Genomic DNA, 15605 nt, shown 5'->3' on the forward strand with positions numbered 1-15605 from the left:
AACTGAAATATTTGAACGACTTAACAGTGCTGTGTGTTTAGGCAATCAAAACACCGCTGTAGCCATGGAGATTATTAAAAAATTTTATTAACAGGAATGAACCGAAAGCTGTAAACAAGAGCCAGCAGAAATGGGATGTTGCGGGTGAGGCCGAGCCTTCGCACGTGGCTGGGTGCTCTGAGCAATTAACGGGAATAATTAACGCTGCGCTGAGCAGTTCCGCGTGGTGGCAGCAAAGGCCCGTGGAAAATCCCAAACGGCCGTGAGGAGGAGCTTGGGGCCAGCCCAGTGTGCAGGCACTGGGAAACCGGTCCCACACTGGGAGAGGGGCTGAGCCTGCTCGAAGTTCAGGTCTAAAGCACAAACAGGGCTGTGCGGCCTCTGCTGAAGCAGGGTCTGTTCCCCACAGGCAGGGTGGAAATGCTCCAAAGGGAAACAGTTACATCTTCCTCGTTTAAAGGGGTTTTTGTCGGTTTTAGACCCACATTGGGCAAGAAGTGAGCAGCTGTAACCCAGACAGATGCCAGTCTGAGGGAGAGGGATGGTAGCAACCTGACATTGGGAATCTTAATCCTTTAGGAATCCTAAGTTTTGCCTTTAGGGGGGCTCCTTGTCGCCTCGGGATGGAGCTGCTGCTGTTCCAAAGGCAGGATGAGGAAATAGCCATGGAGCTGCCAGGCTGGTCCTGCCCCACACAAAACCAAATTACTGGGGTGAGGGGGCCCTGACAGCCCCCCATGACAGAGCTCACCTGGCTGCTCCTGCAGGACTGACAGCAGGGTTCGCCAGGAGTGCAAATGTTCCTGCACAAATGGGTTTTCCACAGGTGATTTTAAAATTTAAATCAGACAATTTTAAGGATTGTCTCTCCCCTAAAATACTATTTAGGGAAAAAAAGCTGGTTCATTTTAAGATCCCTTTTCACCCTGTGAAGCTGCAGCTGCTCGTGTTGCTGTAGCTCCCTGAGGAGTGGAGCTTGGAGCACGTGGGAGCTGCAGAGGCTCCTTGTGCCCCTCAGCAAAGCAGTGCTGGAGCCAAAATCCCAGGAAAAATGAGGGGCAGGGGTATCTGAGTCAGCAGCTGGGGGGGCTGGTGCTGGCTGGAGGGCAGAGGATATGGGTGATTTATTCTGTTCCATTTGGAGGAGCCACCAGAGGCTCGGCGCAGCGGGCACCTGCTGATGTGTGCGTGGAGTTTTCAAAGGGAAAAATTGCCAAAGGCCAAACACTTCATCCAGATTCAAGTTTGTACTGAGAAGTGCAGCTTGACAAAAAAACAGCCAAAAGCCTGACACAGACCAAAGGGGTGAGGAGGCCCTTGAAGAGAGCTGGCAGGAGTCTGCAGCCTGTAAAATCACTGCCTGCAGCTTCCCCCCAGCTCTCTGCGGTGAAAAGAAAGAGCTGCCCAAGAGAACTTTGAAGATATCAAAGCGTTGTTGCAGTCTGAAAACACCATCACACTTACAGGAAGGTATTTAGAATAAGCTGCAATACATTAGGATTCTTCTCAAAGTACCAGAAAGGGCGGAAGGAGGAGAAGCAGAGCCTTTCCCAGAGGGATGAGCGTTCAGAAATCTCTGTACACAGCCAGGTGTGCAGGAGCTCACTCGGACAGCCAAGCTCTGCCTTTGCAGGGAACAGGAGAATCCCTCACTGTGGAACTGTGTCCCACCTCACAGGGATGGACAGACAGGAGAAAGCACCTACAAGAATGGCTGCCTTCAAACACATCCTTCCTGCACGCCCCCGGCCAGGGCTCTCAGCTGAATTCCAGGTACACAGGCAAAGAAAAGGGAATTCAGGACGTTCTCCTACCCAGAAAAAAATCAAGACTTTTTTCCTCCTAGGTGGGGAGAAGGTGTTGGTTCCCTTACATCACAGCCTGGCTCTCTCCAAGGTTACAGCAGCCTCACAGAGCAGGCACAGAGGGAGAGCCCAGCCCCTTCCCCAACACCCTCCTCCCACCTGTGAGCAGGGCAGGGATGCTGGCCAGGGGAGCCGGAGCCTAGGGATGCGAGGGGGCTGCAGAATCCCAGAGAGCTTTTCCTGCTGCTCTGTGCCCTGCTCTCAGCTGGCCTCGGGGGCAGACACAGACACGACAGACGGACATGCACACACTGCCCACGGGCCTGAGTCTCTGTACAAACACACGTTAGGACCTGCAGCAGCCCGAGCCTCGCACTTCCTTCTTCACGTAGTCGTGCAGCTTGAATTTGGGCTCGTTGGGCAGCTTCATGGACCTGTGCTTCAGCTCCCTGGGAAAGGGGAAGGATGTTACTCTTACACTGCTGCTTCTGGCAGGGAGAGGATTTTGTCTGGAAGGAGCCAGAGAGGGAGTTTGGGCAAGGGTGTGGAGTGACAGGACACAGGGAATGGCTTTTTCCTGGCAGGGTGGGGATAGATGAGATGTTCAGAAGGAATTTTTCCCTGTGAGGACTTGACAGGGCTTGGAGCAACCTGGGATGGTGGAGGATGTCCCTGCCATGGCAGGGGATGGAACTGAATGGGCTTTAAGGTCCCTTCCAACCCAAGCCATCCCAGGATTCTATGATTCCAAGCTGCCTTGCGCAGCTCAGTTGATCTCAGCGTGGCTTGGACACTGCTAAAGCTCCTTTGGAGGACAAGGCCACTGCTCTGCTCACTTACTTGGCGATGGCTGTGAACGCTAATTCCACGTTGAGGCCGCTCTTGGCGCTGGTCTCCATGAAGGGCACCCCGTACTCCTGTGGGATGAGACACAGCCCTGTCAGGAGTGCCACCAGGGTGTTCCCAGGGCTCTCGGGGAGTAATTTTTGAGGACAAAGAATCAAGAGTTGTTAGTAGAAACTTAAAGGAAGAACAGATGAGGAGAAAGGGGAGAGCACGACAAGGGAAAAAAGCCAAGTGTTCCCAGGTGTATTTTGGGTCACTGGTCTCCAGGCGACCATTTCCTGTGCACATCCTCAGGGACATCCTCAGGTACCTCACCCACCTTGGCAAGCTTCTCTCCATCTTCCCTTTTCACCACTCTGTCCTGGGCTGAATCCACCTGCACCAGGAATGGCAAAGAGCAGTTTGTGGTGATTTGGAAGGTCACCAGCATGACCCTCCCTGTCCCCTCATGCCCTGCCAGGCTCCCCTGCCTGTGCCTCCAGCGTGGGAGGAACAGGAGGCTCTGGCAAAGCCCTGAGGCCAGGCTCACCTTGTTTCCCAGTAACATGAGGACCACATCCTGCTGTGCATATTCATGGATCTCTGTCAGCCAAGCCTGGAGGGACACAGCCAAAGAGAGGGGTTGGCAATGGCTCCAGGAGGAGCAGGGGAATGGGAGTGATGGGGAGCTGCCCCAGTCCTGCCATGGACACCCTCAGTAGGCAATGCTGCCATTCCAGGCAATGCCAGGGATATTCCAAGGATGATCCCTGTCAACAAGGGGGTACCTGGGGTTCCCCCAAGCCCTGGGGGATCCACTTGGCTAAGCAAGCCCAGCACCCCACCTTGGCTGCTAGCAGATCCCCATTTCCCAGGGTAACATCAGCCCCTGGGATGTGCCCCGTGCCCATGTCCTGCACGTGCTGCCCCTGTGCTGAGCACACTGCTCCCAGCAGGCACCTGAACCTGCCTCCCTGAGCCTGGGGTGGCTTCCCTGCCCTCTAATCCAGCCTAATCCAATCAAACCTGCTCTAATTCCCTGGAATCCCTGGCCCCATGGTGTGAGCTGCCTGCTGTCTCCAGCGCTGGAGCAGTGAATCCATCACCCTTTATGTGCTGAGAAAGGGAACACCTTCCCTGCCTGTCCCCTGCCTGCCCTTGCAGGTGCTCAGCAGTAACCAGAGCCCTTCTGCAAGTGACCACAGCTCCCACCAGCAGCACACAGCTCCTGACCAAACCCACAACCAACCACAACCCAGGCAGTGACACGTGGGGGACGGCAGGAGGGCCCAGGCTGCTGCTGTACCTGGATGTTGTCAAAGGAGGCTTTATTGGTGACATCGTAGAGCAGGAGCAGGGCTGTGGAGAGAGGGACAGCCCGTTAGTGCCTGTGCCAGACCGAGCCCACAGAGCACACAGCCCCTGTGGCCATGAGGCCCCTGGGAGACACAGAACACACTGAAATCCAGCACACAACACCTCACACTGCTGGTGTTTGCAGTGTGCTGGTGTTCACAGGGGCCCCAGGATGAGGGAAGAGATGAGAATCTGACTCCATGTTGCAGAAGGCTGATTTATTATTTTATGATATATATGATATTAAAACTACACTAAAAGAATAGAAGAAAGGATTTCATCAGAAAGCTTGCAAGAAAAGGAAAAGGAATGATAATAAAATCTAGTGACTGACCAGAGAGTCTGAGACAGCCGGACTGTGATTGGCCATCAATTAAAAACAACCACATGAGACCAATCACAGATCCTCCTGTTGCATTCCACAGCAGCAGAAAACCATTGTTTACATTTTGTTTCTGAAGCCTCTCAGCTTCTCAGGAGAAAAAAATCCTAAGGAAAGGACTTTTCATAAAATGTGTCTGTGACAGCAGAGCCCCCTCCATCCACGGCAGCTGCTTCCCATGGAAAACACTCCAGTGATTTCTGGCTCACCTGGCCTGCAGTGGCAGCTCAGGGTCCCCAGAGCTGGAGCAGGGGCTCCCCAGGAGCAGAGGTGGCCGTGCTTACCCAGAGCAGGAGCAGAGGCTCCCCAGGAGCTCCCCAGGAGCAGAGGTGGCCCTGCTTACCCAGAGCTGGATGCCAGGAGCAGAGGTGGCCCTGCTTACCCAGAGCTGGGTCCCAGGAGCTCCCCAGGAGCAGAGGTGGCCCTGCTTACCCAGAGCTGGATGCCAGGAGCAGAGGTGGCCCTGCTTACCCAGAGCTGGATGCCAGGAGCAGAGGTGGCCCTGCTTACCCAGAGCTGGATCCCAGGAGCAGAGGTGGCCCTGCTTACCCAGAGCTGGATGCCAGGAGCAGAGGGGGCCCTGCTTACCCAGAGCTGGGTCCCAGGAGCAGAGGGGGCCCTGCTTACCCAGAGCTGGGTCCCAGGAGCTCCCCAGGAGCAGAGGGGGCCCTGCTTACCCAGAGCTGGATCCCAGGAGCAGAGGGGGCCCTGCTTACCGTGGGCATCCCGGTAGTAGGCGTGGGTGACGCTGCGGAAGCGCTCCTGCCCGGCCGTGTCCCAGATCTGGAAGGCAGACAGGAGCAGAGGGATCAGACCTGAGCAGAACCCACCCAAACCAGCCCAAACAGAATGGTGCAACCCCAGGAAGCTTCTCCAGGTTTTGCTCCCAGGGACATCAATAGGAAAAATGACCTGAGCGATAAATACGGAGGCAGCGCCTTCCCGCTCCTCGGTGTGGGGACACAACGTGGCCAAGGGCTCCCAACACGGCCATTAATTGTTAAATCCATGGAGCAGATGGATGCATGGGGACCTGCTAATGTGATTTATCAGTCCTTAATGCAGCAGGAGGTTTGCAGAGTGCTGCTGCTGCCTGGGGGATCTGTGTTACCGAGCTGCAGGCAAAGGGCTCAGAGGAACTGTCAGGTCTGAGGGGGCTGGAGCAGCTCTGGCTGCAGGGTTGGGATGGGGATCACTGTGGCCAGAACAGCCCCCAGCCCTGTGCAGGCTCCTGCCAAGGGGACAGAGCAGCCAGAAGAGTCTGTAAGGCTGATCCAGGGCAGCAGACACGAGCACAAAGGATAGAGGTGGGGCCCCATTTTGGGGGTGCTCGTCTGCTTTGTCCTCAGAGGGGCTTTGGCCATCTCTGAACACCCAGGGCAGCAAGGGAGATGCTTCCAGGGACATGGGGACATACCTGCAGCTTCACCTTCACCCCATCCACCGTCAGCACCTTGTTCTGAAAGAGAATGGAAAGGATGGTGAGGGGTGAGTGCAGCTGCACGATGCCAAGGGAGACACAGCCAGCCCCCATCCCAGCCAGTGCTCCCCCCAAGACCCTCGGGCTGATCCCCTCTCCTGCTTCTCAAACTCCCATCCATTGGTCCCAGCACCTGCAGAGCCATTTTCACCATGGCCCAGCCAGAGGATCTCTCCCTGTATCAGCATAAGTTGCATCTATTTGGGTACCTAAACCCTGGCAATGCCACACCCAGCTCAGGCTGGAGACCTGTGGCCATAAATTAATGAGCACCAACATCCCACCTTAATACCTTCAAAAGACAGAGATAACCACTTCACATGCAGCCAGCAAATTAAAATAATTCCTGCTCTTGCCTCTTGGACCTGTTCTTCTCCTGGTTTCTCTCTTAGTATGTTTTCCCCCCCTGTTTTGCTTGGTTTTAGAAAAGGTGGAACCGAGGAGGAGAGGGGGAAGTGTCCCTCCACAGTGGGTTTTCCCCAAAGCCAATGGGATATTTTGTGTGGAAGGATACCCTGGCAGAGCTGGGAGCTGTGTGGGAGCCCCTTAGGGTGGCTGTGCCAGACAGGGAGGGCAGGAGATGGATCCTGACCATGTCCCAGAGCAGCCACCATCCCAGCAATCTGCACCAGCCTCTCCAAACATTGAAGGAATGCAAGCCTACAGAGCAGGGGTCCCAGGGGAAGGAGCAGAGAAGAGATTAATTTGCTTGCCAGATCCATAGAAATTAGCACAGTAATCAGTGGGACGTGCTGGAATCACGGCCAGGGAACAGCACACCAGTGGGACGAGGCAGCTGGTGGCTGCTCTGCTGATCATTTAAACCCCATTTCCTCCCATTGCTCTGGAGCTGGTTTGGGATGCTCCCATCTCCTGTGTCACAGGGCATGGCATGGCCAAGGCTGCTGTGACCCCAGCTGGGCTCTGCTGGCTCACACACACCCTGGCACTGGACACCAAACCCCCAGGGATCCATGCCAAGACCTATCCCTGCACATCCCACACCCCTTCAGGTGCTGGTGAGGCTCTTCATTGATAGTTTTAGGGAGGACAGAGGGAGCATCTCATCTCCTGCACATCTACACGAGGATGTGGTGAGGAGGAGAGGGCAGAAGGGAGCCGGAGCGCTGAATCCTCCTCTGCTCAGGCAGCGCAGGGAGACGGCCCAGGGTTATAAATACCTTCAAAGGCAGCGACTGAGATGGGGGAGAGAAGTGATTCACAGCCCAGGAGCTGTAAAAATAGGCACCAGGGACTGGGGTGGGGGAGCAGGGAGGCACTCAGGGAAAAGCCAGGGCTCGGGGAGCCGGCCGGGGGTTTAGGGCTCCCCACATGTGGAGCTGAGCCTCTCCCAGGATGTGACACCAGGGCTCCTGAAGGCCTGAAGTGCCTAAAACCCAGCATTCCCACTGCTACAGAGTGCTCCCTGGCCTCTGCCCAGGGCTCCCAGGTGAGGAGGGACAGAGCCATCCCCAGGGCAGAACCACAGCCTCAGCAAACAGCACTGAGCTGCACCTCCACCTCATCCCAGAGGATGGGGAACAGCCCTGTCCTGACCTGAGCCACAGGTGAGACAGGGCAGGTTTATGGTCTGTAGGAGATCCACTCTCTGAGCTCACCTTGCTCTCCAAAACCCTACATGCTCCTCTGTGCAGGTGCTGGACCCGCAGGCTCATCCCATCCCACAGGTTCCTCCCATCCCACAGGCTCATCCCATCCCACAGGTTCATCCCACAGGTTCATCCCATCCCACAGGCTCATCCCACAGGCCCTGCACCAGCACAGAGCCATTCCAAACACCACTCCCAGCTGCTGGCAGCCAGCTGCCAATAGCACCTGCCAGGGATCATGCCAGGGATTGTGCCAAGGACTGCAGAGGAAGCAAAGGCTCTGTGTTTCACCACTGGCCCCAGCTCTTGGCACAAGGGGAGGAGGACACTTGTTGTGATGGATGGTGACAAGGGACGAGGACACAACGAGTGCCACGTTGAACCCAGCACCAAAGGGTGCCCTGGGCACACAGTGAGCACCTCCAGCTCAGAGCAGAGCGTGGCTGTGCCCAGGGACGTGGCCAAGTGCCCAGTGTGGCCGTGCTCCAGGGCTGGCAGGACACCACGGGTGCCAGGGACAGACCCCATGGCCCAGCCCTGAGCGTGGATCAGCCAGGCCAAAGCCACCCTGAAGCACCTGGGGAGCAGCCAAAAAGGCTGAAGCTGCAGAGGTGCCCCACATGCACTGACCTCCACTTCAGGAGTTAATTAACACGGAGCCAGCAGCAGTCACACTAATTATGGCTGACCTATATTTTAGGGAGGTGAATGCTTAGACCTAATTCAAGTCTGCACAGGGATCCAGGTGCTGCTGGACCAGCCTGGGGAAAAAATTGATTTTCTGAGGACTGGGTGTGGAAGAGAGCAGGGATCCAGGGTGAGAAGCTGCAGGAGTGCTCCTGCAGGCAGGAGACACAGCCAGAGCATCACTGGTGCTGGCATCCCTGCCTACATCCCAAGGAAGTTGTGGCTGTGCCCTATCTGGAAGTGTCCAAGATGTTCAGATAACCAGATGCCCAGGTCCCCCCCACACCACAGCTAAGTGACTTTCCAGCTTCCAATTTTTTTTTTTCTTTTTTTTTTTTTTTAAGGAGATGCCTCAATTCCCTCCTGTCAGCCCTTCCAAGGCACAGCTGGGGGCTGAGCTCCTAATAAGCATCCAAAGACAAAAGATGTGGTGTGTCAAGGCACTGAGATGTGAAATGTGCTGCCAGCCCTGCTGCTGAGGGAGGGGCTGTGCTGCTCAGGGCTCCTGCTCGTCTCCCTGCTTGTCAGAGCAGAGGTAACGCTCCCAGCAGCGCAGCCTCCTGCCACAATTCGGGCAGCAAAACCATCCCTGCACCTCAGCTCTGCTCTCGCCCTTCCCAATCTCAGTTTTTGTGTCCTTTTTCCTGGGGCAGTGCAAAGGTTATTGAAAGCTTGTCTAGCAGGGGCAGCAGTGGAATGCCTGCAGCGCCCAGGGTGGACAAACACGATGCTCTGAAGTTAAATAATCGTCAGGACATCAGATAAACAAAGTTGGAACCTTGCAGATGCAGGAAAAATTAAATTACCGAGTGCAGATGGTCCTCAATTAAGAGCAGCATTATCACACACTGAGGCCCCGCTGGCTGCAGCCCTGGCACCATCCACAGCCACGAGTGCCCAGAGCAGCAGAAGGGAGGGAGGGAGGGGAAGGCAATGGGGTGAAACCACACGGCTGCTGAGACGTGCACAGACAGTGCTGCCACACAGAGCCAGCACTGCCAGCCCATCCTGCCCCCAGAGCAGCTGCAGGATGGGCAAATGCCACAGCCCGGGTCACTGGGTACCCACAGGATGGCAAATGCCACAGCCTGGGTCACTGGGTACCCACAGGATGGGAAATGTCACAGCCTGGATCACTGGGTACCCACAGGATGGGAAATGTCACAGCCAGAATCACTGGGTCCCCACAGTATGGGCAGATGCCATGACAGGGTCCCCACAGGATGGGCAGATGCCACAGCCTGGATCACAGGGTACCCACAGGATGGGCAGATGCCATGACAGGGTCCCCACAGGATGGGCAGATGCCATCACAGGGTCCCCACAGGATGGGCAGATGCCACAGCCTGGATCACAGGGTACCCACAGGATGGGCAGATGCCATGACAGGGTCCCCACAGGATGGGCAGATGCCATCACAGGGTCCCCACAGTGCCCATGAACCCCACCAGGAGCAGCTGGCACGTCCCCAGTGCCTGAGCCCACGGCACTGAAGCTGCAGCACAACCCAGGCTCAGCATCCCCCACAGCCCGGCCTCTCCCAGCTCTTACACGCATGAACTCATTAATTAAAGCCTTTAAAGTTAAATTGGATACATGGATCAATTTGCTTCGCAATTAACTGGACAAATGGGGAGCTGCTCAGTGGCACCATTCAGGCTGCAGCCAGGGACCCCCACCCTGGTGCTGTGACTGGTGCTGGCTCCAGTGGTGCTGCCCAAGCACCGCCCTGCACGGGGGCTCCACTTTTACCATGGAAAAGGAGCCCCTCAAATGTCATTACTGGGCCTTGGAGGCATCTCCTGCAGCTGAGGGGGGGCAAATTCCTGTCAGAATGGGGATAAATGGCATTAGTGACTATAGATCAAAGCAGGCACTGGGGCAGCACAGAGTTAATTAGTGCCAGTAATGAGCTGTGGGACTGACAGTGCAGCCACCCAGAAATGTCATTAGGTTGTGGTGTCACCGGGCCAGGCCACCTGGGAGTGAGGGACAGATTGGGTTATCCTTTATTGCAGGAATTCAGGAGGCACTGCAGTGGAGGAGTGGCTGGAGGGATGCTGGAGTGTGACAGTGTCACAGGGCTCCCAGGATGAGGGAAGAGATGAGGATCTGACTCCATGGTTCACAAGGCTGATTTATTATTTTATGATATATATTACATTAAAACTTATATACTAAAAGAATAGAAGAAAGGATTTCATCAGAAGGCTGGCTAAGAATAGAAAAAGGAAGGAACGATAACAAAGGTTTGTGTCTCAGAGTCTGAGCCAGCTGGGCTGTGATTGGCCATTAATTAGAAACAACCACATGAGCCCAATCCCAGATGCACCTGTTGCATTCCACAGCAGCAGATAACCATTGGTTACATTTTGTTCCTGAGGCCTCTCAGCTTCTCAGGAGGAACAATCCCCAAGAAAGGATATTTCATGAAATGTGTCTGTGACACTGGAGCACCCCAGCCCCACGCCAAGGCCACACCAGGAACCAAATTCCCACCTGGCAAAGCCCAGGGAGCCCCTGCGAGCACAAACACTGCTGTGCCAGGAGGAAATGGGCTGAGTTGTGATGTAGCAGACACACAAATAACCACCTCCAACGGCGGCTGCAAAAATAGATCAGGGATCGATATGGAAATCTGCCCAAAACAGCAGGACACTGAATTAAATCTGCTCGTTAAAACCCTGAGGTTGGTTTTGCCAGCCATGTGCAGCCAGGGAGCTGCTCCTGGTGGCTCAGCATCTCTCCAGGCACAGCCCCTGCCCCAGGGACACCCCAGCCCAGTGCCAAGGCCAGGAGCCAGAAGCAGCCCCACTCTGCCCCCTCAGAGCTCCAAAATCCAAGCAGTGCCTGACCCTGCACACCCAGCCATGCAGAACACAGCCAGCCCAGCACTGCAGCCTGGGCAAACCCTTCCAGGAGCGCAGTGCCTGCAGGAGAGGGGAGGGCACAGCCTGCAGAAAGCCCCTGGGCATGGGGAGAGCAGGGCAGGGACGTGGCTGCAGGCAGGGCTGCACTTGGTCCTGCTCCAGCCGTGCTGTGTGGGGCTGGAGGATGTCCCAGGCACCGGGGATCACATTCAGTGACCCTCATCCTCCTCCTCCTCAGCTGTGCCACCACCAGAGACACTCATCAGTGGCCAGAACACCCCAGCACGATTCCCTCTGCCATAGATCTTCCCTTCAGAGAACAATCCCAACCATCCATCTCCCGGGGCAGGTGATGAATTCCTCAGCAGCTCTGTGCGTTTGCACTGTGCAGCTAAAAATAGGAACTTCTGCCTTGGGATGTTTTCCTCACCAGGCCTTGCACACTCCTGCCTGCAGCCACTGCTGCCAAGATCCTCTCAGAGCCCACAGCGTGCTCAGCTCCTGCCCAGCTGCTCAGCACAACCTGGGAAATGCAGATGAGCAGCACAGCCCCTCACAGCACCTCCAGCCTGCTCTGGCCCAGAGCCACCCCACAGCCCCGTGGAGGGGTCCCTGTCACAGACATCTTTAATGGAAAATCCTTTCCTTAGGATTGCTCCTCCTGAGAAGCTGAGAGGCCTCAGGAACAAAATGTACCCAATGGTTATCTGCTGCTGTGGAATGCAACAGGTGCAGCTGGGATTGGGCTCATGTGGTTGTTTCTAATTAATGGCCAATCACAGCCCAGCTGGCTCGGACAGAGAGCCGAGCCACAAACCTTTGTTATCATTCTTTTCTTTTTCTATTCTTAGCCAGCCTTCTGATGAAACCTTTTCTTCTATTCTTTTAGAACAGTTTTAATGTAATATAGATCATAAAATAATAAATCAGCCTTGTGAACCATGGAGTCAGATCCTCATCTCTTCCCTCATCCTGGGACCCCTGTGAGCACCATCACAGTCACCCATCCTGTGCCCCCTGCCACATCCAGCCTGGAGCAGCCACAAGCCTGGCCCTACATAAATGCCCCCCAGCCCTGGTGTCCAGCTGGGTCCCCACAGCACCCAGTGAGGGATGGCAGCAGCACCAGCCCTTGTCCAGAGCCTGCTCACTACATTAAATCCCAATTAACATCTCCCTGGCTGCCAGCCCTGCCCAGATAAGAGCCCAGGCCCTTGTTTGAGCAGACACACTGAAGATTTACTGACTTATCATCTTCTAGTCACATCAGTCTGCAAATAAAAGGGTTTTCTGGCAAGAAGAGAATCCTGTCTTAGGGACAGATTAGAGGTAAGAGGATCTGCTTAGGATGATACGTTTTAAATTCAGCCCTGCTCTGCTTCTCAGCATCGCCTGCAGCATTCCCAGTCCTGGGTGAGGGTTGTGCTCCCTCCCAGCCTGGCTGCTCCATGGAACAGCAAAGGCTGGGGTGATCCACGGGAAGGTTCCTTGAGGGAGGCTCAGGCAGATGAGACTTGGTGCTCTCAAGCCCAACGGGGCTGCTCAGGTCTCGGGCTGCTGTTTGATAATTGCTGCCCTGAGATGTGCAGGGTGTCTCTGCTTCAGCTTGCACAACTGAAGAACGAGTCTGGATCTTCACTTTTCGCTCTTGAAGTTGTTTATTAATTCTTATCTATAAAATTTTCTTTCTGCCCAGCTGAGGTCTGCTCAGCAGGGCAGCCACAGGCACTCTAACTGCCCCTGAGGTGGTGTTGTCCTTTTATACTACAAACTACCTAGAACATACTGACACTTAATTCCCAATACCCATTACCTGTGTTAGACAGTGCACTTCTACTCTAAACCAACCCCAAAGTGCCAACATCACTGCAGAAAATGGAGAACAAGAAGAAAGAAGGACTAGACATGCCCAGATTGCTCCATCTTGTCCCCATAACCCCCACACCAAAAATCCTAAAATCTACATTTTCACCCTGTGATCATTTTGTTATTACACCATTCAAACCTGGGTGACTTTCAGGTCCTCATACAAAGCTGGTAACTCGCTCCAGGGGACACAATCAAATCCCCAGGTGCCCTGGGCTGTGTGCCAGGGTCTCTGAGCCCCCTGACGGGGTCCTTGGTAACTCTGGACACCCAGAGGGATGCGCTGAGTTCTGACACTCAGGCTCAAACCAGCAGGATGGAGATGGGGCCGTGCAAGGCTTTGAGAGTGGGAGTGATCCTGAGCCCCATCCAAGGCAGCCAGAGAAGCCACCCCCAGAATTCCTCAGGGCAGGATTTGCTGCAGCCATGCTGGAGAGCAGAGCAGCAGAAAGTGCAGCCCAAAGCTGCAGCTCCAGCACAGGGGATGGGATCCTGCCCACGCCGGGATGGTGGGCACAGCTCCCCCACCACCCTGCCCTGCATCACTCACCCCTTCCATCTCTTCCTCCCATACTTTATAAAAGAAGGGATATTTTTAAAAATATCTCTGCTTACTTCTAAAGCAGGAAGCCTTGGAAACAAAGGGGGCAGAGATGGCTCAGGCAGGTCTGTGCCAATACTGGGAATAAGGAACGTGGCACTTGACATATTTATCTTCATTTTCCTCATCAAGGCCGTGGCAAAGCTGAGCAGGGATCTCCACAGAGCATTTATTGCTCCATCATTGCTCATCTGGAGCAAACACGGCCCCGTCAGTGGCACCGAGATGAAAAATGGCTCATCAGGTCCTGTTAGGCAGGGATTCATTTATCTGGGGAGAAATAAAGCCTAGCAGCACTTGTCTGACCTTAAAGGTCTTTTCCAACCTAAACAATTCCAGGATTTGCCTCAGTGACTGCAGCCAGCCCTGGGCTCAGAACTTGCCTGAAGTTTCTGAGAAGACTCTACAATCCAATTAAAGGAAAATCAGGGCTGCACATCCAGCAGCAAACACTCTGTCAGCAGCCAGCAGCAACACAGCAGCGTCTGCAGACAGCACTGCAAACAGCATTATTAAAGAGCACTTCTCATCCCTACAGAAAATGAAATCCCCAAAGACCTGACAAAGGAATCTGTAGCTTTTTATCCCAAACACTCCCATCCTTCACCCACAGCCAAGGCAGACAGCTCCCAAAAGCTGCTGTGCAGCAAACCTGAGCCCAGATTCTTCGAAGCATCCAAGGAAAGGAGAGTGACTGAAGAGCTCTGATGAGATTTTCTGATGTCTGTACAAGTGCAGTCAGCCCCCAGGAATGGCTCCCATCAGGTCCCAGTGCTCCCTGTGCCACAGCCCCTCTGTGCATGGTGCAGTGGCAATAGGGACAGCCAGGGCTGGAATGCAGAGGCAACAGGGACAGCCAGGGCAGGAATGCAGAGGCAACAGGGACAGCCAGGGCAGGAATGCAGCAGGTCCCAGGCCCCTGAGCAGGGCAGGACCCTCCTCACCCTGTGCCTGCTCCACAAAATCCAGAGGAGCTCCCTGAGGTTTCACCTCCTCCTCCCTATCCACAGAGGTCTCGCTTTGCCACAGGTGGCAATGGCACCATGGTGCTGCCTGGGCACCTGCCCCCTGTGCAAGGACAATCCTGAAATGGCCCTGGGACAGAGCTGGGGACAGAGCTGGGAACAGAGCTGAGGACACAGGGACAGAGTTGGGGACATGGGGACAGAGCTGGGGACAGAGCTGGAGACACATGGACAGAGTTGGGGACATGGGGACAGAACTGGGGACACGGGGACATGGGGACAGAGCTGGGGACACAGGGACAGAGCTGGGGACAGAGCTGGGGACACAGGGACAGAGCTGGGGACACAGAGACAGAGCTGGGGACAGATCTGGGGACAGAGGGACAGAGCTGAGGACACAGGGACAGAGCTGAGGACACAGGGACAGAGCTGGGGACAGAGCTGGGGACACAGGGACAGAGCTGAGGACACAGAGACAGAGCTGGGGACACAGGGCCGAGCAGGCAGGGCCCTGCCCACACTCCTGTGCCAGTGCCAGGGTGGCCACTCGGGTGCCCCACACACAGGTGGCCCAAGGCAGAAGGCAGAGCACAGGAGCAGGCACTGTGCACTCAAAGCTTTGATCTTGGCACAGCTTTTCCTTGTCCCTGGCTGCAGTCCCAGCTCTCCCATTTTCTGCTCTGCTGGAGCAGGCTCTTCCCCAGGTTTGGGCAGCACTGAAAGCCCCGGGAGATGCAGAGGTGCTGAGGAATTGCAGCACACTCAGTGCATCCCTTCCACACCACAGCCACCCCAGTCAGTCAAACCAGTCTGGCCAACCCAGCTCCACATTTGCTCTCCCCATGTGGGGCTCTGGAGCAGAGCTGCAAGCCAGGACTGTGCTGGGAAATCACCCAGGGAGGCAAAGCCCCCCAGGTCCCTCACTGTGGGTGCTGGAGGCCTGGGCAGCAATGCAGACCCCGCTCCTGGGAAGCTGTTCCAACACTGCCAACCCTGTCACAGACAAAACTGAACCAAAACCCACACATGACCACACTGATTTTTATTTTTTTTTGTTGCACGTTTGGGAAGCCCAGCCTCAGCCAAGGGCTCCAGCTGGAGCACCAGGCCCTCAGGAGAGGATTTCCAGCTCTGCACTGGCTGTGGGGCCGGTCCCTG

General features: G+C 55.3%; 1 protein-coding gene across 1 annotated transcript in view; it reads right to left on the bottom strand.

Moving 5' to 3' along the window:
- Positions 1-69: 69 nt before the first annotated feature.
- RAB26 (RAB26, member RAS oncogene family) overlaps positions 70-15605 on the bottom strand; it is a 28819-nt gene continuing 13283 nt past the window's right edge. Inside the window, exons 3-9 of the mRNA XM_071444836.1 lie at positions 5786-5827; positions 5085-5151; positions 3937-3989; positions 3181-3246; positions 2971-3027; positions 2646-2722; positions 70-2254 (exon numbers count right to left, since the gene is read on the bottom strand). Coding sequence (XP_071300937.1) covers positions 2152-2254; positions 2646-2722; positions 2971-3027; positions 3181-3246; positions 3937-3989; positions 5085-5151; positions 5786-5827 — 465 coding nt within the window. The 3' untranslated portion in view covers positions 70-2151. The remainder of the gene's footprint in view (positions 2255-2645; positions 2723-2970; positions 3028-3180; positions 3247-3936; positions 3990-5084; positions 5152-5785; positions 5828-15605) is intronic.

This window comes from Agelaius tricolor, unplaced genomic scaffold (genome assembly GCF_023055355.1).
Source record: "Agelaius tricolor isolate 1412-34295 unplaced genomic scaffold, bAgeTri1.0.p SCAF_19, whole genome shotgun sequence".
Classification (NCBI taxonomy): domain Eukaryota; kingdom Metazoa; phylum Chordata; class Aves; order Passeriformes; family Icteridae; genus Agelaius; species Agelaius tricolor.